A 23,379-nucleotide genomic window follows, 5' to 3' on the forward strand; every position below is an offset into this window, starting at 1 on the left:
TGGAGGAACACAGCAGGCCAGGCAGTATCAGAGGAGCAGGAAAGCTGATGTTTCGGCTCGTGATCCTTTCCTGAAGAAGGGTTCTGACCCGAAATGTAGGCTTTCCTGTTCCTCTGATGTTGCCTGGCCTGTTGTGTTCCTCCAGCTCCACACTGTGTTATATTTAAATTTCGAGATACTGACACTTCTCAGGTTCGAAAGACCATGAAAATGTTGCAATGATTTTAAAACTTGAATATGTGCAATCTTATACATTTTGTTGGTGGGATGACGCAGTAAAAATGCCAGAAGTATTACATAAAATGAGGAAAAAGTGAATTCAAATCATGGCAATGATCCCAACAGTGAACATGAGTGAAGTACATGCCTATATTTTGAAGCAGCTGAAAGCTGTGTGGACTCTCACTTTTACAGAAGCTGTTACTGCATACACACTGTCAGTCTGACTATAAGAGAAACAGATAATGTTCTCGGGAACTCGGTCTGAATCCCATCATGGCAGATGGAGAAATTTGATTTCAATGAATATCTGTAATTAAGAGTCAAATGATGAGCATGAATCTATTGCTGATTGTTGGAAAAACCCATCTGGTTCACTAATGCCCTTTAGAGAAGGAAACTGCCATCCTTACCTGGTCTGGCCTACATGTGACTCCAGATCCACAGCAATGTGGTTGATTCTTAACTGCTCTCTGGGCAATTAGGGATGAGCAATTAATGCTGTCTAGCCAGTGATGGTTTCATCTCATAAATGATTAAAGAAAAAAACAAAAGCAAAACCCTCTATGCTGCCACCTTTTCAGGGCTTTTCCTGCCAGTATTTTCCATCATACGGTCTCTTGTGGCCAATAGTGCGAAATAGTATTCCGTTTTATGCTCTGATCCTTTGAAAATACAGGTGAGATAGCAGACTGATTGAGGACTACATCCCATAGTATTTGAAACATGGCTACTTAAGTGATGGACATAGAGTGTGTTTGCCATGTGGGCTGCTTGGACATGGTGCTGCTAGTGTTGAGTTGTCTTCTTGAACTACTGTAGGTGTGTGTGTGTGTGTGTGTGTGTGTGTGTGTGTGTGTGTGTGTGTGTGTGTGTGTGTGTGTGTGTGTGTGTGTGTGTGTGTGTGTGTGTTCCTCAAATGAGGATGATTCTTGTTCATGGCATGAACTTGTGCGTGGAGTCTTTTAACATGGGGAAGCAGTTATGCTGCCATGACCACATGATTATGAGTGACAAGGAATCTCTCTTGGACTTACTACCTGACATAAGCGCTCTATCAATATTTACAGTTTGATAATCAAAGGTTTGGCCCCATTATGACACAGTTGCTTTTCTAGTAACAGTTTCTCCTAGGATTTCTTTACATTCTGAAAATACCAGAGTCAGATTTTGAGGCAATAGACCTTCTGCCGTTTCTCACCAATAAGATGGTCTATGAGGAGAACCTATATGATTTACACAGAACAGTATTCTACTTTTTTGTTCCTTATAGCTGTAAATCCACTTCAAGCACTCTCTTTTTGAGCTGAATTCCAAACACAGCCCATGCTGTGTTGTATTGTATTGTAATAGCACAATGATTGTGTTAGAGCGTGCTACGTTCCAGTTGGTGCAATCAGTTTGGAATGTTGGCCTTTATGAGCATGCTAAATAAGCATGAAATAACCATAAAATCTAATGTTACAGCAAGAATTAACTGTACTCATCCTTACACATTTATTTCATGCTAGTCTATGTATATTTGTTAGCAGTGAACTGAGAATGAATAGTTTTTCATTACGTTCTATGTTATTAGCTGTTATTGGTATTATCATCATTGATTTCTGATTTCCCTGACATTAAAATGAATGAAAAAGTTATACAACAAGTCATGTTCAAAACCCATAGATGCTGGTTACTCAATATGAAGGAAAAGCAGGCAGATAATTCCAAAAATTGACTTGTGTTATCTTCAGAATCTCTGAACTTTACCTTTCATCAATTTATTGGAAAAATTGCTTGGGATTCATACTTGTGTATAGGACTTCAGAAAAGATGCATTCTTAGCTTCCTTTCAAATATGTCAACTTGGCTAATTCTATCCATTTGTTAAAGCCCTATTATGTCTGTAGCATAACAGCCATAGAATTAACTATGGATGAAATTCAGACTAATTCGAAACTACCAGCAGTTTTAAAAATTGAGCTGAACACAGAGATGATTTAAGAATTATTTTCTGTAACTACATTAATCCCACCAAAATTTAGACTATCACAAGATCAGTGATTACATTGTATGTGTTAAAAAATCAATAAAATGGAAATCATTGTAAGCAAAGTAGTACATTTAATTGAAAGCAGCACAATATGTTATCATGAGAAGACCATCACTTCATGACAGGAGACCACTTTGTGTTTATGATGGCAGGTATGCTTTAAAAAAATTACTTAACAGTCTATTCTGAAGGACAAATATGCATCTGAAGTTAAGTCAGCAAAGAATTATACAATAGTTCTGCTCAGGTAGTAGGTTAGATTTGTTTTCCTCTGCAGTGCACTGGAACATATCTGTGATGAGTTTCTTTGGTTCCCTTGATGAACACTCTTGTTGGGATATTGACCTCAGCTTTTTTGCAGTTTTATGTCTCAGTTGTGTTGCACCAAAGTTAGATACAGTTCTGACATCACTGTCAATGGGTAACCAGTACAGTTAAAGCAATTTAGGAAATGATTTGAATGAGTATCTGCAATTTTTTTTGTTTTAAAATCAAAGCTCAATCAACTCTTTGGACATTCAACCAAAACAATGGTAGAAAAAATGAGTAACACAAATAGATTCACAATAGAAAACTGAAAGGCAATTTATTTTATGCTCTTAACATTGACATTTTGATCACAATGGATCATCTTAAGCTTGCATCAGGATTTTGTATTCAAATGAATCAGAAACTCTATTTAGGGAGACTAAATGAGTGTGGTTTAATCCACTGTATTTTATACTGTAGGAGCGAATATTGGTAACTAATGTTCATCCAGGATATCAATGTAATGACAATGGAATTGCGGGCAGTTGAACCCTTTGAAATTCTATCAAATACAGATTACAGAAACAAAATAATTTTGTGCACTGGCCACTTTTCCTGAATTAACGTGACATGAACTAAATTCATATATAATTTGTACTAAAAATCTTGTAATTTAGGACATAATCTGTTCTCATTGTCATTGTTATATCACTTTGAAAGGAAAAGTAGCTTGGGTGAACATTGAAGCACATTGAGCAGTCGTCTGATTGGTATGTTGTCTTTAATATGTCTAGAATAATCAATTATAGGATGTGAGCACACTTCCCAAGAAAGGAGCTTAATAATTTGAATTCCATTTTGAAAAAAATTGGAATTAAGACTAAAAAGGGTGGTATTGGTAAAAGTGGCCCTGCAGCTGTTGGATTGCTACTAAGACCAATTGGTTCTTTTATTTTTTTGGGAATTAAATCAGTCATTCACCTCGATTTTGGCTGATACGCAACTCCACTCCTGCAACACTGTGGTTCATGCTTAATCCCTCTTCTGAAGTGGCCTAGCATGCCAATCATTGTGTAAAATTTCTACACCACCTCCATAGGGCAGCTAGGAATGGGCAATAAATGTCAACTTTAGCAATCTGCTTGCATCCTTAGAATGATTATACAAATGTATACAAACTTCACAAAAAATGATTTAACAAGACTACAGTAGAAGGTTACATTTTCACAATAATAGTAGATGTTCAAGGAACTTTTATTAGGTAAAACAAAATGAAAGCAATTAAATTGAATTAATTTCAATATTTGCTTACTTGCATTATATTAAAATGAGTTAGTAAATAGATATACTTTGCGTTCAAGACATTGAAAACTGGATAATTTTTTTTTCCTGCAGGGAAATTCACACAACATCCTTGAAACTGTGGCAGAGTACATTTTTGTCTTGCTAAACTTTGAATTCTCAAAAGCTCTAATGGTAAATTCTACAGCCAAGTCTTGAAAGCATATCGAGAACTTATTTTAATTTCTGTCTACATTTTACTAGATAACATTCTAAGGGGAATGAAACGAATACCACTTCATAGTATTGGGTCGCCTTACATCATGATGGCCCATTATACAATTCAGTTTCATGAGATGATTAGATCTTGGACATTAGCGAGAATTTGAGCTTTGTGGGCTCTCATGCATACGATAGGCACACATGTAGAAGATACCTAGGAAAGGAATGAAACAATATACTTATGTCTTACTATCAATTCAGTACAAGACTGAGTGCAAATGTGAAATGATTTAATGATAATCCAAATACTCATACATTTCTTACAGGGTGATGGTGGCTTATTGATAATGCCACTAATAATCCAGAGATCAGGTTATGAGGGCATTGGTTCAGATCTCCACTTTGGAGCTAATGGTATCAAAGTCTGGATTTAAAGCTAGTCTCAGTAACGGTGTTCAGAAAATAATCACTGACTGTTACAAATACCCTTTAAGGAAGGATTCTATGATCCTTATGTGGTCTGTCCAACCTCAATAATGTGGTTGATTCTTAACTGCCCACTGAAAAGGAGAATCTGACATCTCTTACTTGATCCCCCTCCCCTGCCATAGAAAGCAGAAGGAAATGAAGTGCTTGGCAGCCAACGGATCCCTTTAAGTGTCCAATTTATTGACAGTTCCCACATCCTCAATATTTTGATTGTGTAATGGTTAGGGGTGAGAGGTGTCATTATGTGGGAGCACTATCAAGTAAACCTGGAGGCCTTTCAGTAGGATCCGGAAGCCGTCTTTGATATTCAATGAAGGAACAGCCATTAAAATAGTTATCCGTCTCCCAATAATACACTGATTCTCCAGTAAATGCATAGCAATAATCACGGAAGATTTTACTTGTTTATGGATTGGAAAAATCAGGTGAGCAAAGGCAGTCTGCAAGAAGAGTTTGAAGAACATTTTCAGGATAGTTTCTTCAAACAGTGTGTTCTGAAGCTGCCCAGACAGCAGGCTATATTAGACCTGTTACTGAACAATTAGATAGGATTAATTAAAAATGTCATTGTGAAAGTGTCTCTAGGTAGCTGCAACCACAGTATGATAGAACTTTGCATTCAGTTTGAAGAATACAGGAGTGGGTGCCAGATTCCTTTAAAAAAACTAAATATGGGCAATCGCAAGAGCATGAAAGTGGAGTGAGCTAAATTGCCACATTAATTTAAAGGGTGGGTCAATAGTGATGCGGTGGCAAATGTTTATGGGGATATTCCAGAATATGCAGAATAGATACTTTCCAATCTATTAAAGTTAAATATAGTTCTAAAGGGAAAAGCATTTAATATGCAAAACAGGTAGCAGGTTAGAAGGTTGGATGGAATAAAGAAAAGATCAAAGAATAACAAAAATGAATAAGAAGGGGGAAATTAGAGTATGAGAGAAAGCTAGCCAGAAATACTAAAACAATCAGGTAATAAGAGTTTCTAAAAACATTTAATAAAGAAAAGAGTTAATAAAGTGAATATTGTCCTGATAGAAATTGAGACTGAAGAATTGATAATGACAACTAGGGAGATGGCAGATGAAGTGAACAGGTATTTGTCCAAGTCTTCACTGTAGAGGATGCAAGTAATATCTCAAAAGTAGAGATATATCAAGAAGTGGAAGGGAGGGACAAAGTCAGGAAAATTAGAATTTCAGTTGACCTAGATTGACTAACATCTAGTAGTATTGACTGGAGTTTAGAAGAGGAAAAGGTAATTTGATTGAAACATTTGAAATTCAGTCAGAAGTACTACTGAGTAAACTGTTGGACCTGTGGGCTGACAAAGTGACGAGGACATTATCCTGATGGTCATTATCCAGGGTTTTAAAAGAAGTGGTTTGTGAGATATTTGAGGCATTGATTTTAAATTTCCAAAACCTCTTGATTTGGGGAGGGTCCCATTAGATCGGAAGGCAATGAATGCAACTCCTTTAGTGAAGAAGCGAGGGAGATAGGAAACAGGAAACCACAAGCTAGTCAGCTTAATATTTGCCACAGGTAAGATGTTTTAAGCTACTGAAGCTTTTCTTAAGATCTTAAAGCAGGACACTTCAATAAGTTTAATGTAACCAAGCAGAGTCAACATGACTTTGTGTCGAGGAAATCAGATCTGACCAACTTATTGGGTTCTTTGAGGAGGAAACACATGTCTGGGCAAACGGGAACTGATAGATGCACTGCACCTAGATTGGCTAACATCTACTAACATTGACTGGAGTCCTGAAGAAGAAAAGATAACCTGATTGAAACGTTTGAAATTCTGAAGGATATTGACAGGAAAGATGGGGAGAGTTAAGGTTAAATAGAACATAGAACATAGAACATAGAACAGTACAGCACAGAACAGGCCCTTCAGCCCACAATGTTGTGCCGACCATTGATCCTCATGTATGCACCCTCAAATTTCTGTGACCATATACATGTCCAGCAGTCTCTTAAATGACCCCAATGACCTTGCTTCCACAACTGCTGCTGGCAACGCATTCCATGCTCTCACAACTCTCTGCGTAAAGAACCTGCCTCTGACATCCCCTCTAAACTTTCCACCAACCAGCTTAAAACTATGACCCCTCGTGCTAGCCATTTCTGCCCTGGGAAATAGTCTCTGGCTATCAACTCTATCTATGCCTCTCATTATCTTATATACCTCAATTAGGTCCCCTCTCCTCCTCCTTTTCTCCAATGAAAAGAGACCGAGCTCAGTCAACCTCTCTTCATAAGATAAGCCCTCCAGTCCAGGCAGCATCCTGGTAAACCTCCTCTGAACCCTCTCCAAAGCATCCACATCTTTCCTATAATAGGGCGCCCAGAACTGGACGCAGTATTCCAAGTGCGGTCTAACCAAAGTTTTATAGAGCTGCAACAAGATCTCACGACTCTTAAACTCAATCCCCCTGTTAATGAAAGCCAAAACACCATATGCTTTCTTAACAACCCTGTCCACTTGGGTGGCCATTTTAAGGGATCTATGTATCTGCACACCAAGATCCCTCTGTTCCTCCACGCTGCCAAGAATCCTATCCTTAATCCTGTACTCAGCTTTCAAATTCAACCTTCCAAAATGCATCACCTCGCATTTATCCAGGTTGAACTCCATCTGCCACCTCTCAGCCCATCTCTGCATCCTGTCAATGTCCCGCTGCAGCCTACAACAGCCCTCTACACTGTCAACGACACCTCCGACCTTTGTGTCGTCTGCAAACTTGCTGACCCATCCTTCAATTCCCTCGTCCAAGTCATTAATAAAAATTACAAACAGTAGAGGCCCAAGGACAGAGCCCTGTGGAACTCCACTCACCACTGACTTCCAGGCAGAATATTTTCCTTCTACTACCACTCGCTGTCTTCTGTTGGCCAGCCAATTCTGTATCCAAGCAGCTAAGTTCCCCTGTATCCCATTCCTCCTGACCTTCTGAATGAGCCTACCATGGGGAACCTTATCAAATGCCTTACTGAAGTCCATATACACCACATCCACAGCTCGACCCTCATCAACTTTTCTAGTCACATCCTCAAAAAACTCGATAAGGTTTGTAAGGCATGACCTACCCCTCACAAAGCAAATGTTTCCTTTTATGTGAGAAAATAGAAGTCGTGGTCCATGTTTAAAAAATTAGGGATTGCCATTTAAAATAGAGACAAGCTGAATTGTTTTCTCTTGTAAGGTATTTGAGAACCTGTTTCTCAAAAGAAAAGGACAAAGCAGAGGCTTTGATTGTATTTTTAAGGCAGAAGTAGACAGTTTCTTGTGACACAAGGGGCTGAATGGTAATCAGGTAATTAGGAAAGATAATCAGGGCCTGGAAGGAATGTGGATTTGAGATCACAATCAAATCAGCCATGGTCTTATGATTAGTGTTGCAAGCTTGAAAGGCTGAATTGTCTACTGCTGTTCCTAATTTCATATGTTTATGTGCATATTATTATGTCTATAAGACCCACTGCCTCTTTAACCTTTTTGCCTAGTAACTGATCCCAGCTTCCCTACAGAAATCTATTGTTTCTCCCCAAGGGTGCATTTCCATTAAGTGTCATCTTCCTAGAGCTGCAGATGCAGCAATGACTACCACTAGTGGCGATGCTGCTGAGACACCAGGCCTGTAACTGGGGTGGTGAATTCTGGTGCTGGCAGTGCCCATATGGTTCTGGTATTTCACTGCCCAGCAAAGTGGGGTTTCTCCTGTTTGCAGCCCTGACGACATGACTTCCAGATAAATGACAAAATTCAGTCCAATGAATCTGAAAGTGATCAGGACATGATGAAACCAGCTGCAGTTGTAATAGAAAATGCCACTGGGTTTGTTAATGCCCTTCAGAGTAACGTGGGGCTTATAAAGTGCATCAACAATTGATTTAGCCAAGCTTTGGAATAATGGAGAGAGTGTAGAGACTGCAAGATATGCTTGCAAAAGGACCTCTGTTAACAGAAAGGAAGGAAGCCAGAGATCCGAACTCAACTGTGATTGTTCCATTCTTTTTCTGGCTTTTCCTGGTTCTCCTGGTCAATCACAGCCTTCATACCATATTTTCCTGTTCACTGTCTGTCAGATTGAGGATGGAAATCTCTAACTTCATTTCTGTTTGACTAAGGAAATAAAGTGAGTCTGGATGTTCATAGATTTAACACTTCTGTTAAATCCATACTGATGGATCCAGATCCATGCAGACCTGTCAAATTTACCAGCTTAGAAAGCAGTAGATTACCCGACCATGCCCTGTTATCCATTTTGATGTCATTGTTGCTGTCTTACCGTACTCATCAGTGCCTTACTATTTAACAAAGGAGATTTTTAAGAAAGTAACAGAGAGGAGAGGAAACTTAGGTGAGAAGGATTTATCGGTTCTTATTTAGACATCTGATGCTGACAATCCTTTTTTGAAAAAGTTTATACACATCAGTAAGTCTCCAAGTTTCATTCTTTGTCAAGTTAAATGATCTCAGCTGGTTGATATACTTAACCTCAGTGCTTTTGGGAAGGAATATCTAGCCAATGCTGCTTCTCCTTGTTTCTGTACGGTGATACCTTTATCTACATAGACTGTTTGGTCAGAGGAAGGGTAGACTTAGCTGTAGTATTTTCTTGCTGGAAAAATAATCCACCACACTCGCAGCTCAGCTCCCATGTGAGAATGAAATAGCAATAGAATGCAATTGTACTGTGAAACAATTTCTTTCAATCAAGGGTAGTTTGGCTTTTGGTGATCCATTGTTACGCAGGTCATAAAGAGAAAGAGGGAAGTCGAACAGATGGTTAAGAAATTCCTCTCTTACAGAAAATAACATCTTACCTGCAAAGAAGTTGAGCACCACAGCCACCCACCCAATGATATAAGACCAGGAGAAGCGCCAATGGCCATATCGTTTGCCATAATAGTTCACGGTGACAGCTGTGTAAACGGCCATGGCTAGCAACACAAACAAACCTGCCAAAATAAAAACCAGAAGAGGCACAACGATGCTGTAAGTTAAGACATACTGAAGAAAGAAGACCTGAATGGCTTCATGGGTCGATGATGCTTGAAATCATTCTTACATGACTTACATGAAATAAAATACAAGACACCTGCAGCGAATGTCTTATCAAATTTGTTGAAAGAAGAGTACTGCATAAATGCCATGATGCCAATAATGATGCCAATGATACCTGCCAGGAGGGACAAGATCATAAATGCTCGTGTGGCATCCCAGTAAGCTGGAATAAATCAAGGAAAACAAAACAAAGTATTAGTTGTTCATCCTAATTCATTAGAAAAAAGTCAATTTAAATATTATAATCATTAGTTGCAAAAACATAAATAAAACAAAGAATTTCATTGTCAGTTCACAGACCAGTTGTATGAAAGTCTATTGAATATGAATGACTTTTGACCCCAATTTGAGTGTCAAGTGAATTAATGATAGTTGCTGACAGTATTAGAAATCTTACAACGTTGATACAATTTTAAGTGTCTACAGTTACACAGTGCAAGCAAAATAGCTCTGATAACACCAGTACCTTAATGTGCTTCATGTAGTATCATAAAATATTGAAAGATGTTGCTTGTATCATTTAACATTCCCCAGAAAGTTATTGTTTCAACTCGGTTGTAAGCTCTGGAAGGGTCGTCAGCTTGAAATTTAACCTGTTTCTCTCTACAGAGGCTGCCTGACCTGCTGAGTATTTCCAGCCTTTCCTGTATTATCAGTATGGGTAAATAGAAATGTACTGTGATCCATTTGTAGAATTAGTCAATTAGTAATATTAAAAAAAGGCAAGTAAACTGTTATCCACTGGAAGTATATTCATAAGTTAAGCAGTGAATTTAATGTGCTTTTAATTCCTCTATTCTTAAATTAAAGCTATTTCAATCCACGATAGAATTATTTTGTTCTGTTGAATTACAGGCGCATGCTCACACAACACTGAATGACCCAGATCTTATGAGAGATGACATTCATTGCTAGAGTGCTGCTCTGTTTGAAAATTCTGCAGACAGAAGGCAGTTCGATATTTCTTCCAGGACCTCCAGATTTTGTTTTTTTCAAAAATGTAGAGCATCTTCTCCACCTGGAAACAATGTTTCAGTAGAATTGAGTCTGAAGGCTTCAGGACATTCCTATTGTTACAGGAACTAGTGCCTTATTGCACATCCAAATGCCCAGTCATTGAATATCAGTGAATAGATGAATTGCCACCATCCCTGGTGGTACAGTGGTTAGGATTCAGTGCTTTCACTGCTGTGGCCTGGGTTCAATTCCCGGTTAATGAATCAGGATTTATTTGAGGCATTACAGTGTCTCAGTGGTTAGCACTCCTGCCTCACAGTGCCAGGGACCTGGGTTCGATTCCACCTTCAGGCAACTGTCTGTGTGGAGTTTGCACATTCTCCCTGTGTCTGTGTGGATTTTCTCCAGGAGCTCTGGTTTTCTCCCACAGTCCAAAGATATGCAGGCTAGGTAGATTGGCCATGCTAAATGGCCCATAGTGCTCAGTGATGTGTTGATGAGGTGGGTTACAGAGCGATGGGCCAGGGTGGGATGCTCTGAGGGTCGGTGTGGACTTGTTGGGCCGAAGATCATGTTTCCACATTGTAGGGATTCTATGATTCTATGATCTATGAATGGGTAGATGGGTGGAGTAATCGGGTAAATTGGTAGGAGCTGAGGTGGGCATGTGGTTGAGGTAAGTGGATGGATGGATGAGACTGGTAGGTGTTGAAGTGGGTGTGTGAGGTGAGTGAAGTTGGTAATTGGGTTGAGATAGTTGTAAGATGAATGGTGTGTAGAATGATGGATGGGCTGGGGAAGGTAGCTCTGCAGTCAGGGGGAGGAGTCAGTATGGGTTGGCTGTGATGGAGGGTGGTGGTTGAGATTTGGGTGGTGGGTGGTCAAATAATGGAGGAGTAATTGTTTCAGGGAATTAGTTAGGTCGGCAGTGTTGTATCTGGGCGGAGGTAGTTGGGTAAATGGGGGGACAAATTGGATCATACAGGGGTTTCTCAGTTTGCGTCGACTGGGTAGCTGGCTATTGGGATGGAGGGTGTAATTGTAGAGTCACCTGAGTCATTTGGATGTCAATTCTGGAGCTATTAAGGAGTTATACTTGATTATTTTCTGTCAAACATTTCATGGTAAATTTCAGATAAATACATTGGAACTGCCTGAAGCATCTGACAGAGGCATTTGAGAGGGATCCTTGACAGCAAAGCCTCAGTGACAATTGAAACTGAACAGGCAACACAGGTTTGCAGGGTTGTAATACCCAACTTCAGGGACATGTCCAGTCTAGGAGATCTGAATATTTGACCCAATAGTTGGATAGTTCAACTTTCATTCAAAGAAGTGGACTTCAGCAAGGCATTCATCAAGGCTCTGCATGATAGATTGGTTAGCAAGTTTAGATCATATGGAATCTGGGCGGTGGGGGGGGGGGGGGGGTGGAATCTTGCCAATTGAATACAAAATTAGCTTAAAAGTTGGAGGCAGAAGGTGGTAGCGGTTGGTTGATTTTCAGACCGGAAGTCTGTGACCAAAGGTATGCTGCAAGGATTGGTGCTGGGTCCACTGCTTTTCATCATTTATATAAATGATTCCAATGTGAATATAGAAGGTACAGTTAGTAAGTTTACAGATGACACCAAAATTGGTGGCATAGTGAACATTGAAGATGGGATGATTGGCTGATGAGTGGCAGATGGAGTTTAATTTAGATAAATGTGAGGTGTTGCATTTTGGTAAGGCAAATCTGGGCAGGACTTATACACTTAATAGTAGGGCCCTGGAGAGTGTCATCAAACGAAAAGAAGTAGGGGTACAGGTGCACAGTTTCTTGAAAGAGGAGTTGCAGGGTGGTGAAGAAGGCATTTGGCATACTTGCCTTCATTGGTCAATGTAATTAGTATAGGAACAAAAACAGAAGTTGCTGGAAAAGGTCAGCAGGTCTGGCAGCATCTGTAAGGAAAAAGACGGAGTTAATGTTTCGGGTCTGGTGGTCCATCATCAGAACTGTAATTAGTACAGGAGTTGGTGGTCATTGGGCGGGGGGGTTGGGAGGTGGATGTGGGGGTGGGGGCATCATGTTGCAGCTATACAGGACATTGGTGAGGTCACTTTTAGAATACTGTGTTCATTTCTGGTCTTCGTGCTATAGGAAGGATGCTGTTAAACATGAACAAGTTTTGAAACAATCTTGAAGAGTGGTGCTAGGACTTAGAGGGTTTGATTTATGGGAATAGCCTGAACAGGCTGGGGCTTTTTCCTTTGAGCTTTGGAGGTTGAGGGGTGACCTTGTAGAAGTTTATAAAATCAGGAGGGCCATGGATGGGGTGAGTAGCCAAGGTCTTTTTCCCAGGGTAGGGGAGTCTAAAACTAGTGGGCATAAGTGTAAGGTGAGAGGAGAAAGATTTAAAAGGGACCTGAGGTGCACCTTATTCAAGCAGAGGGTGGTGTGTGTATGGAATGAGCTCTATAGATAAATTGAGAGGGACAAGAAAGAATGAAGTTCAAGAAATCTGAAGTTTATAAGTCAGTATCTGAACAAGAAATATGCCATTTTGGGTGCAATTCATTTCTGAAGAAGGGCCACATCCAAGCTATTACCTGAGACCTACCCACTGTGCTGTGACTTTGTTTCCAGGTAGATAATTTGCTGGTTGAACAAAGGGGGACTAATTGTATTTTTCTGCTAATATCTATGTCTGCAACATGGGAGTTTAGACATTGGGATATTTGAGAAATGGATAACTATGCATGTATAGATATAAACGTTGACTTCACAAATTAATGTGTTGTAGCTTTATTTATAAGATATGAATAAATTACAATGTTTGTTGTCCCTCTTCATGTCTTGCCTTCATCTTTTGAAATTGTTCTGTCTCTCCTAATTATCTGCTTTGCATTGCACCCATTAGACTCCCTTTCTCTCTTTGTACTTTCTCCCCTTTCCCTGTGTCTATTTGCTCGTGTTCACCATCTTTTTCTAATGTGTTTGACATCTCTAAACACCTGCAGTGACTACGCCATGATTGATGCAGTGAGCTTGATAGACAAGGCATGTTTCCAATCCTCTGTGTGTTTTCTATTTCTTTTAAAAAATGCCTTCTAATCAGTGGCTGCCTTTGAAACAATTTTAAATAACTCAATTGGAATATCTTCTGTGATCAGTACACCTGAGAGTTGAAGCTGCTTTGGATTGTAGCCTTTATCAACCAGACCAACAGACAGGCTGTAATTGTGTTATATTGACTCCTAAGTATAACCACTGTCTAAAAATGTCAAGTCTTGTTTAAGAAACATGAAGTAAGCTGCACCCAAACTGGCATTTTTATGTACAAACAAAACCGCAAGAATCTGCGAGTAGTATTCAACGACCTTTCTACTTATTCATAAACCCTTGTTAGATTTAAGTGATGCATTTATGGCATTCCTAAGTTCTTGTGTTCATTCACTTTACTATGAACTCATTCTTGCCTCCTTTTGATCTCCTTACCAACGCTGTCAGTGTGTAGATAACATTTTCCTGGCACACAATATCTCCATAATCCCTGGTGCATAAAATTGCCAGAATGGCGATATTGCATCCAGTAATCTGTTGCTGTGGAAACCACAAGCAGTATATTGCCCACACCAGCACAGAACAAGCCTCCTCCCATGAAACTGTACATTTTGTTGTTGGAAATACAGCCTGTAAGAGGAAATAGAAAACAAAGGTACAGATTATTATTGATTTTATATACTTTGAGTGATTCCAATTTCCACAAATATCAACAAGTTAAATGTGCACGTAGCAAATTTCTTTAGTACACTCAATGCTTTACTGTAATGAAAAATAATGATTCTCATGGTTTTATAGAATATTATCCACTTTCACCAACTGTTAGAGCTTTGAATATATCAAGGATAACCCTTTCTGACCTGACTGCTTTCCACAGCTTTCGAAGAATATGCTGGCTCTGAAATTTTGATGTTTTCCTTCAAATGTGTCACAAAGTAGAATATTGTCGCTGGTATGGTCACTTTGCCTGGTCTTGAAACTGGGCCTGGCTACAGATGAAAGCTGAGAGCTGCATCCGTTTTGAAAAGCCTGCTATACTAAGTATTCAACAGGTACATAAGGGGCCAGCAGCTGACCTTGTCAGTGACTGGGGATACCACGTCTGAAAATCCCATTCACTTAGGCCTTCCAGCAAATTTGGCAGCTGTACACTGCAGGAAATGCCACCGGGAAATCAATAGTAGCTGAAGATTAAGCATTTAGCTAAGGACAAGAAGTTGGATTTCAAAGGAGTGCATCCCATTCTGATGCCAGGTCCCTCATGCAGGCACTCTGTGCCTGAGAATGAGGGAACTCCTCCTCTGTACAGCCCCACCACTTGGGCTTCTGCAAAACAAAACCAATAAGGTTTGCTTTTTAAGCTTCCTGCAAGGTGATTGCCCCTGCTCCTTCTAGTTAAATACAAGGAGAGATTGGAAGTGATTCTTAAATTGCCCACTTCAGGGACTCAATTGGCAGTGGGGCCACAAGGCCATTTACAAGGTCACCTTCTCCAGACTTCATTGAGGCAGAGGTGAGAAGGCAGTCAGGTGCCCACCCCGTCAACCTTCTCACTGATTAAATACACACCCACTTCCAAAGTCTATGCACCTCTGGGCACAGGACTAATTCTGCTCGTTAACTCCTGTTATGAACCATCAACCGGGGTGATTGGGGCAGCTATGTGTTCCACCAGGAAAGGGAAGCCATGGAATGAATTACATAAATCATCTTTCTATCAGTTTCATCCAGTGTTCTTATGCAAGCATAAAATATATGTAATTTTCTGAAACAAATAATTGTGTTTGCCTTTTTTGCTTTTTCTTGGTTGAAATCATTGAGAATCAGGCCAAGGTATTTTAAAGGAATAGAAGGTGTTATGATGGGGATTGTTTTGGCTGTTGGTAAGTCCACACATTGTCTCCCTCTCTCCCAGTAAAAGTTGAAGAACAAAGGAGACAGCTGATACCATATTTTGGGAAGGCTTTGCCCAAAATTCCTGCTCCCTCACATGATCAACTACTCTGCATTCTAAGAAATATTTTATAACTTCTCTTGGAAATGTTGTTTTACACTCAAAATAGTCTTTTGAGTGCTAAGGGCTTCTGTAACATATTTGATAGTTTGTACATGGGCACATAGAAACCGAGCATTGGCAAACTATATTGAAGCATCAAAGGCACCACCTTAGCAGACATTCAGAAACAGATTCCGAACCAGGAAGTGCAGGTGTGTGATGTAACTACATGGTGATACTAAAATAAATATATGTCCCGAAATAGAGAACAAATCCATTCAATATCCATTACTTTGTCTTTATCAGCAATATTGGATGTTGTTTTTCCTTTGGGGAGAGCAGGCAGCCAGAGCACATGGATGTGTTTGCAGAAAATCACACTCATGGAGATATTAGAGTGGTGGTCCTAGTGAGCCGGTGTTTGAGTTTTGGAATAGTGATGGTAAAGAGTACATTTATATTATGAATGTATAGGTGGCAATGGTAGTAAATATGGATTATGAGAGTGGAGGTGTGTATTGATGCTGATGGTGAAATTGATGTGCATATTTTCAATCATCATGTTCATGGAGATGACAACAGTTTCAGTGTGATATACTGATCCATTATTCTTTAGGACATGAATATAAATATTGGCCTTTTTCTAATCTAATAACACCATCTTTCACAGAGATCATGAAAAGCCTATTCTTTAGATTTAAAAGCAACAAATGTCCTGGAAATACAACATATTTTCATTAATATTTTGTGAAATATGCAAATCAGATTCAAAGCTCAATTTCAAATAATTGTTTCTAATAATGGAAATATTCTGATACTCCCTGTGTATAAACTGTCTCATCAATATAATTTCTACATTATCATCTTGTGCTTTAAATAACCTTTTTTTTAGATTCCCTACAGTGTGGAAACAGGCCCTTCAGCCCAACAATCCCACACTGCCCCTTGAAGCATCCCACCCAGACCCATACCCCTCTAACCCACTCACCCCTGAACAATGGGACATTATCACATAAAGTTTTGCTAAAGATTTATACTGCAGCAACTGGCAATTGTAAATCTGGTTACGTGTTTTATGATTTTGCTGCATGCTTAGAAATAATCTCTTTCTTTCCCACAAGGTTTTAAAAATGACTTCAGAACCGTAGAACTGTACAAATGTTATGGCACAGAAGAAAGGCCATTCAATCCAGTGTGTCTGTGGTGGCTGCATAAACTAGCTGCCCATTCTGATCCCACTTCCCAACACCTGGTCCATAGCCTTGCAATTTACAGCATTTCAGATACCAATCCAAGTTCCTGTTCAATGATTTGAGTGTTTCCTCCTCAACCTCCTAACCATTCAAACAACTCTGAATACACTCAAATAAGATGGATTGTTCTGTAGTATTTTAACAAAATTGTGTTGCTTTATTAAGTAATATGTTGTTGGATATAAAGTTTACAATATAATGGGGAAAAGCACACCTTGCCAAAAGAAGTCGAGGGTAGACTTAAAAATTTAAGGAATCCAGATGAAATGACTTTACCAATGTGAAAAAAGTGGCATGGGATGTATGAAGGTAATAATATCTATGTTATGCCATTCTATTACTTAAACATCATAAAGTAACCATGGAATTTAGAAAAATGACTGAAGTACTACAATCCAAGTAACTTTCTTTAAAATTATATTGTTACCTTTCACTGTTTTTTCAATCATAGTGCAGAATACCTTTGTTAGTTATATGAAAGCACATAGATATTCATGTAACAGGGATAGAATGTGAAAACCAGGAGCTAGAGAATATGCTGAGTTATCTAAAAAACAATTGTGCAGGTGTTTCAACAATAGTGCAACTGAAACATAATAAATAAATAGCTCTCTCAGACTAAATACTAGAGTTGGGCTGAACAATTAATGGATCAGTCTTCATAAAATATGGTGTTGATACAAACTTAGGAGTTCATTTCTTTCTACAGTACACTGAATGAAGCAAACTCAAAATAATCTGGATTGAATGATGGAAACCTGTTTTCTGTTTAAAATTACTGCTGCAGTTAGTAATGTGATAAATACAATTGTTCATCTTATTCTCCAAATTTCAATTCAAGCTATTCTTGTAGAACACTTCCTAAGTCTTCTCCAGTACAGCATTGTGTTGAATGTACCAAATAGAAGAAATATTCTTTTGTATTCTTATCAATTGTACAATGTTCCCAGTTTAAAACAACTTGATTTAGCTCTAAATGATTGACTTGTTAACATGATTGGAAAATTAAAGAAAACACTTCTTTGATTAAAAAGAGTCAAAATATTCTTATTCACTAATTTGATGAGAAAATGCATGAAGTAATTCCTACCTTGAAAACTGCAGTTTGTGTTGATCCAGTCTGAAACAATTCTACAGCAGGCGAGCCATATCCCACAAAATCAGAGCGAACAGATTTGCAGTGTTTGGTCAGCAGAGCTAACTACAAAACGTCAGAAATGTATCACATGAAACCATTGTGTTTCTTACAATGAGTGGCCATAAAAACCAGGCGATTAACAACAGCTGGATTTGTGAAGGGAGGAATTTGCTGAATATACATAGACATTGAGAATTTGGATCAACGTTTTAAATAAGTTGATGATGAGGTTGGTTTTCATTCAAATTGAATCATTGTGTATTTGCAGATAAATTCGGGTATACATTATGCAAATAATGCACCTAGTGTCATTTTATAAAACCTCATGAAAACTTTTTAATCAGCTTGTTTTGTTTAATTACTGACTTAATGATAGATTATATTTTCCAGCATGAAAGCGATGAGATGTGAATATGGTGAACAGAATACTTGTTGACTTCTCAAAGGGCTGAATTCATGGGATGCTCCAGCACTATCCTCAATGAATGGTGGACATCTGGTCTATACTGGAAATTTTCCTAAAGAGAAAGATGTCCTCAATGTCCTGTTAATGATATTTAAAGCACGATAGCCAACAAGCAGGGGGAATTAAATTGCTGATGTTTATGCATATGCAAAACGCAAATTGGCAGCTAGGAGTAATACGGTACAAAATCTACAAATAAGCTGGATAAGAAGGTTGCCAACGTGACACTACCCAGCAGTACTGATTACTGGTAGACATTTCAAGTTTGCAGGCCATAATATGTTGTATCAATCTTTTTTACATTTACTGGTGGCTTACACAAAACTCCTCACACAGCTCCTTCACTGCTTATAATAAGTAGAAGGAAGGAAGGAACTTGCCATATAACACCTTTTATAATCCAGGAAGCCCCAGATCTATTCATGGCCAACGAAGAATTTTTGAGGTGCTTGTATTGAAACGTTGGAAAATGCTGCAGTCAACTTTTTACAAACTTCCACATGTGGTAATGTGATAAGGACCAGATAAACAATTTTAGAGAGTTTGTTGAGAGATAAGTATTGGCCATAATTCTGGAGAAGACCCTGCTACCACTATTTGAAAGACCACCATAAGATCTTCTATGGTCATCTGGAAGAGACTTTAGAATTAATATCTTATGTAAATTAGTACCCATAGTCCTGTAAGGTAACTATTTAAGCAACATTTAAATGATTCTTGGATAGGCACATGGATGATAGTAAAATGAAGGAAATGCAGGTTAGTTTGATCTTAGAGTAGGATAATAGATTGGCACAACACCGTGGGCTGAAGGGCCTGTACTGTTCTATGTTCTATGTGCTATATTCTATCCACATTACAATGGACGTTCTTGGCATAACTAGTCTTGAAAGAATTTTGCACATAAATAATTCTATGATAGCTTGTGTGATTTGTGACATATAAGCAGTAAGGACCTATCTCCCTAGAATGTAATCACATCTCCTCATTCTACTTCAACAATTAAGTACTGTTCTTATGATAATCTCAGTTTGTCATCAGCTTATTATAATGCCCTGCCTCTTCGTGACAGGTTGCATGCTTTAAAAAAAACCCTGTTTACTCACAATATGTTTTTTTTCCCTCAGCTGTGCTGTGTTGACCTCTCAGAGTGTTTCAATTATAGTTAGCTTTCGAGGGAATCAGTGAACAATGCTCAGTCATTTTGGCTTCTACATGGACATTATGTGCTGCCTGAGCAAAAATATTCTCTGAAGGTTTTAAACAAAACAAACAAATCATAGAGCACAGTTCCCATTATATAATAGAGCACAAAATAATGGCTGAAAAGACTCAGAAAAGAGTTTTGTAATTCCAGGAGCTTCATTTGGTTAAATTGTACAAGGTTGACCAGGTTGTCCAATCCAAGCCCATCCCAGGTATGTGAAAAATCAAACCTGACTTCATTTGTGCAGTGGTAATTTCCCAGTATCTGAGCCAGAGACTTCAGGTTTGAATCCTACTGTTGGCCATGAAAGTTGCATTTGCTAAATGTGTCATTGCCCTGGATCACCTATGAACATATAAAGTCATAGGGTCATTCAGAATGGAAACAGATCCTTTGATCCAACCAGTCCATGCAGAACATAAACCCAAACTACACTAGTCCCACCTGCCTGCTCCGGCCCACATGCCTCCAAACTGTTCCTATTCATGTGCTCATCCAAATGCTTTCAAAACATTGTAAATATACCCACATTCACCACTTCCTCAGGAAGTTCATTCCACACGTGAACCACCCTTTGTGCAAAACATCTGGTGCTCATATCTTTTTTAAACGTCTCTCCTCTGCCCTTAAAAGTCTGCCCCCTATTCTTGAAATCCACCATCCTGGGGAAAAGACAACTATCATTAACTGTATCCATGCCCCTCATTATTTTATAAACTTGTATAGGGTCACCTCTCAACCTTATATGCTCCAGTGAAAAAAGTCCTAGTCAATCTGAAGAAGGGCCCTGAACCAAAACGCCAGCTTTCCTACTCCTTTGATGCTGCCTGGCCTGCTGCATTCCTCCAGCTCCACACTGTGTTATCTCTGACCATAGCATTGGCAGTTCTTACTATCTCCCAGCCAATCCAGCCTTTCTTTATCATTCCAACCTTCCATACCCAGCAACATTCTGGAAAATCTCTTTTGAATTGTCTCCAGCTTGATAATATCCTTGCTATAACAGTATGTAACATATCGAACTTTTTTTCAATAAAAGGCTTGCAGGCAAAAGTTAACTGCAGATGTAAACTCAGAGGCATTATTTGATATCTCATATAAAAGATGGTAATAGGGACAGTTCAAAAGAAAAGTTTAGAGACATTCTGTTCTGGTGAAAGAATGAGAAAATGAGGGAAAGGAAAAATGGGAAGAAGGAGATTGATCCTGATTAATGGAATTACTTAGCAGAAGCTGGGAAATACTTCCATTTGGATAGTAGAAAGCAAGACCCTGCTCTGTTTTATGGTGGGCTCCATACAAAAAAATGTTAATATGGACCATATATTGTTTGGTTATTTATATCTGTAAAGAGATATCGTTCAGGCAGGTCATATTGGCAGGTCAAAGTCGTCATCATAGTAATATTTCTCATGAATACTTGCACCACTCTCTAGTCTCCATGCTGTAACCATAGTCACAAGGATTCTAGAAAGGGTTCCTGGACTTTAAACATTAACTCTGTTTCTCTCCACAGATGCTACCAGACCTGTTGAGTTTCACTTGCAGTTTCTGCTTTTGTATGCAGGCTTTTGCTTGTCTGGGGAGTATTTACAGACAATCTCAAAAGAAAATTTCTGAAATCTCTGTGGGTATCATGAAGAACAGCAGAATAATAGCCAGGCACTGTTGAGCAATCTGTACTAAGAGGCTTGAATTCATAAAGCACCTTTCACAACCTCAAGACATCAAAAAAAAACTTTTACTGCAATTGCAAAGCAAGCTAAAATGTTGTAAATGTTGCCATGCAGCAATGTGTGCACGGTACAAGCTCCCATACACAGCAATGAGATCACAACCCACGATTAACTGCTATGGTGATATAGGTTGAAGACTAATAATTGGGACAGTGATGGACGGGCAATACAATGATTTTCTAAAATAATGCCCTAAAAAAATTATGTCCACTTGAAAGGGTCAAGAGAGTTTCAGTTTAATGTCCCAGATGGGACTTCTATTACATTTCTACAGTTCCCATTCTGCATTGCATTGGCTGCCTAGATATACTGCTGAAATTTCAGAGATAGACTTAGCTCCACAGCATCAGTGTTGAGAGTGCTTAAAAAGAGCCACATTTGATGCCGCAGAGCCAATACATCAAAGAAATGTTAGGAGGGTGATTGACAATAAAAGAGGATTGAGACATTGGACTTGTCTTTAATTTTAAAGCGAGAATTGTAGAAATATATTCAGATATTTAGTACTCAATTATTTGTTTCAATTGTGAACTGATAGCTCTGTTTGTCATGAAATAATACATTCTAGACATCAAAATTGACTGGGATTATTGAATGACGACATTTTGTGATTTATATGCTGTCCTTTGAGTGGAATTTTTACTTTTGTTTCTTTGTATATTGTTTGAATAAAGTTGTCTGGTAAACACTGAATAATAATTTTAAATCAAAGTATTGCAGGTGCTGAGATAAAAACAGAAAGTGCTGGAGAAACTCAATAGGTCTGGCAAAAAATGGACAGAGAGATATAGAGTTCACATTTTTAGTCCAGTATGACTTTTCGTTGGCAGTCTGAAGCATAACTGTTCTCCTTGAATTGCCTAATATAAATTTCATGTATTCATTTAATGAAGTACAGTTGGCAAAATATTGAAAATGAATTTTAGTTGCATAAAGATTATGGCATAGGTACTTACTTTGAGAATGTTTTGGTAAAAATTTTGTTGTGGTGTCTGCACAATGTAGTTTCATGGATGAATTTTGATTTGTTCATATGAGGGTCACAAATATCCCCATTAATACATAAACAAGCAGCAAATTGAGCAAATTATGTTGCACTTTGGCATGTTTTGATAACACCATCAGTAATTGGGCACAGATGTCCTTGTTTCTTATTTCAGTAAAGAGACAAATGGTTAGTAATTGTTAGTTGAATAGGTATGCAGATGAAGCAGGAACAAGAGCGGCTGCATACATCAGAATCTGCACAAAAAGCCAAACACAGTTGATTCCAAGGTTGCATTTCCCTAGAAAAGAGCCAGTATTTGATACCACAAAATATCAATTACCATTAGACAAAGAGAAAAAGATTTTATAAACACCTTTTTTGTTCAGAAAGAAGCATATAATCTTTGCAACTTTGCATTATTTAACTCAATTTGACTTGTCCATTAGGAATACATACAGAGTTGAAGGAAATGAATATTTTTCCTATTTTGGAAGATTTAGATTCCACACTTAATTCAGTTCCACATGCAGGGAATGGACAACAGTGACTGGAATAACTTGACCAACAATAGCAACATCTTGTATCTATATAGCACCTTTAATGTCATGCAACTTCCTAGGCCCTGCTTCCACATATGTGTGATCAAACAATATTTGATGCTAAGAGTATAAGTCAATAGCGTACAAAATGAACTCTGATTCCTTTCTGAAACTATCTTAACCTGAAACCTACCGTTTTTAGTAACTAAATAAGAGTTAATGACACTTAGGGTTCAATCTTGAGGGGAGATTATGCATAGAGTTGAAGGTATCATCCTAATGCTTTTCTCTCGGTACATCGTAACACTTGGAACAAAAGGGTAGGCAAACATTTAAAATGCTGCAGTTATAATGCCGTGGGGTTTAGATTAAGGTCAGGAATTGTAACATGAATTCTAGTTGAAATATTTACACAATATTTATGGTGAATGATAGGTACAACTTACCTGCCAGTAAATAGCAGAGCAAATATCAACGTGTT

The 23,379-nt window shown here is 38.5% G+C and overlaps 1 protein-coding gene across 1 annotated transcript; it reads right to left on the reverse strand.

The window, feature by feature from the left end:
• Positions 1-4,158: 4,158 nt before the first annotated feature.
• On the reverse strand, positions 4,159-14,185 carry lim2.1 (lens intrinsic membrane protein 2.1). Its single transcript, XM_048562403.2, has 4 exons — positions 14,011-14,185; positions 9,586-9,735; positions 9,332-9,466; positions 4,159-4,220 (listed from the first exon to the last, which is right to left on the reverse strand). The coding sequence occupies exons 1-4, from the start codon at positions 14,183-14,185 to the stop codon at positions 4,159-4,161; spliced, it is 522 nt and encodes a 173-aa protein (XP_048418360.1).
• Between the last annotated feature and the right edge of the window lie 9,194 nt (positions 14,186-23,379).

This window comes from Stegostoma tigrinum, chromosome 32 (assembly GCF_030684315.1).
Source record: "Stegostoma tigrinum isolate sSteTig4 chromosome 32, sSteTig4.hap1, whole genome shotgun sequence".
NCBI classification, from domain to species: domain Eukaryota; kingdom Metazoa; phylum Chordata; class Chondrichthyes; order Orectolobiformes; family Stegostomatidae; genus Stegostoma; species Stegostoma tigrinum.

Bases quoted from the DNA above. Each gene is read 5' to 3' on its own strand.
- lim2.1 (XM_048562403.2), bottom strand. From the start codon at position 14,185: ATGTACAGTTTCATGGGAGGAGGCTTGTTCTGTGCTGGTGTGGGCAAT. The intron at 9,467-9,585 runs GTAAGTCATGTA...TTATTTTGGCAG, and splicing joins TGTCTTGTATTTTATTTCAT to GTTTGTTTGTGTTGCTAGCC. The intron at 4,221-9,331 runs GTAAGATGTTAT...TTCCTTTCCTAG, and splicing joins GGTGCTCAACTTCTTTGCAG to GTATCTTCTACATGTGTGCC.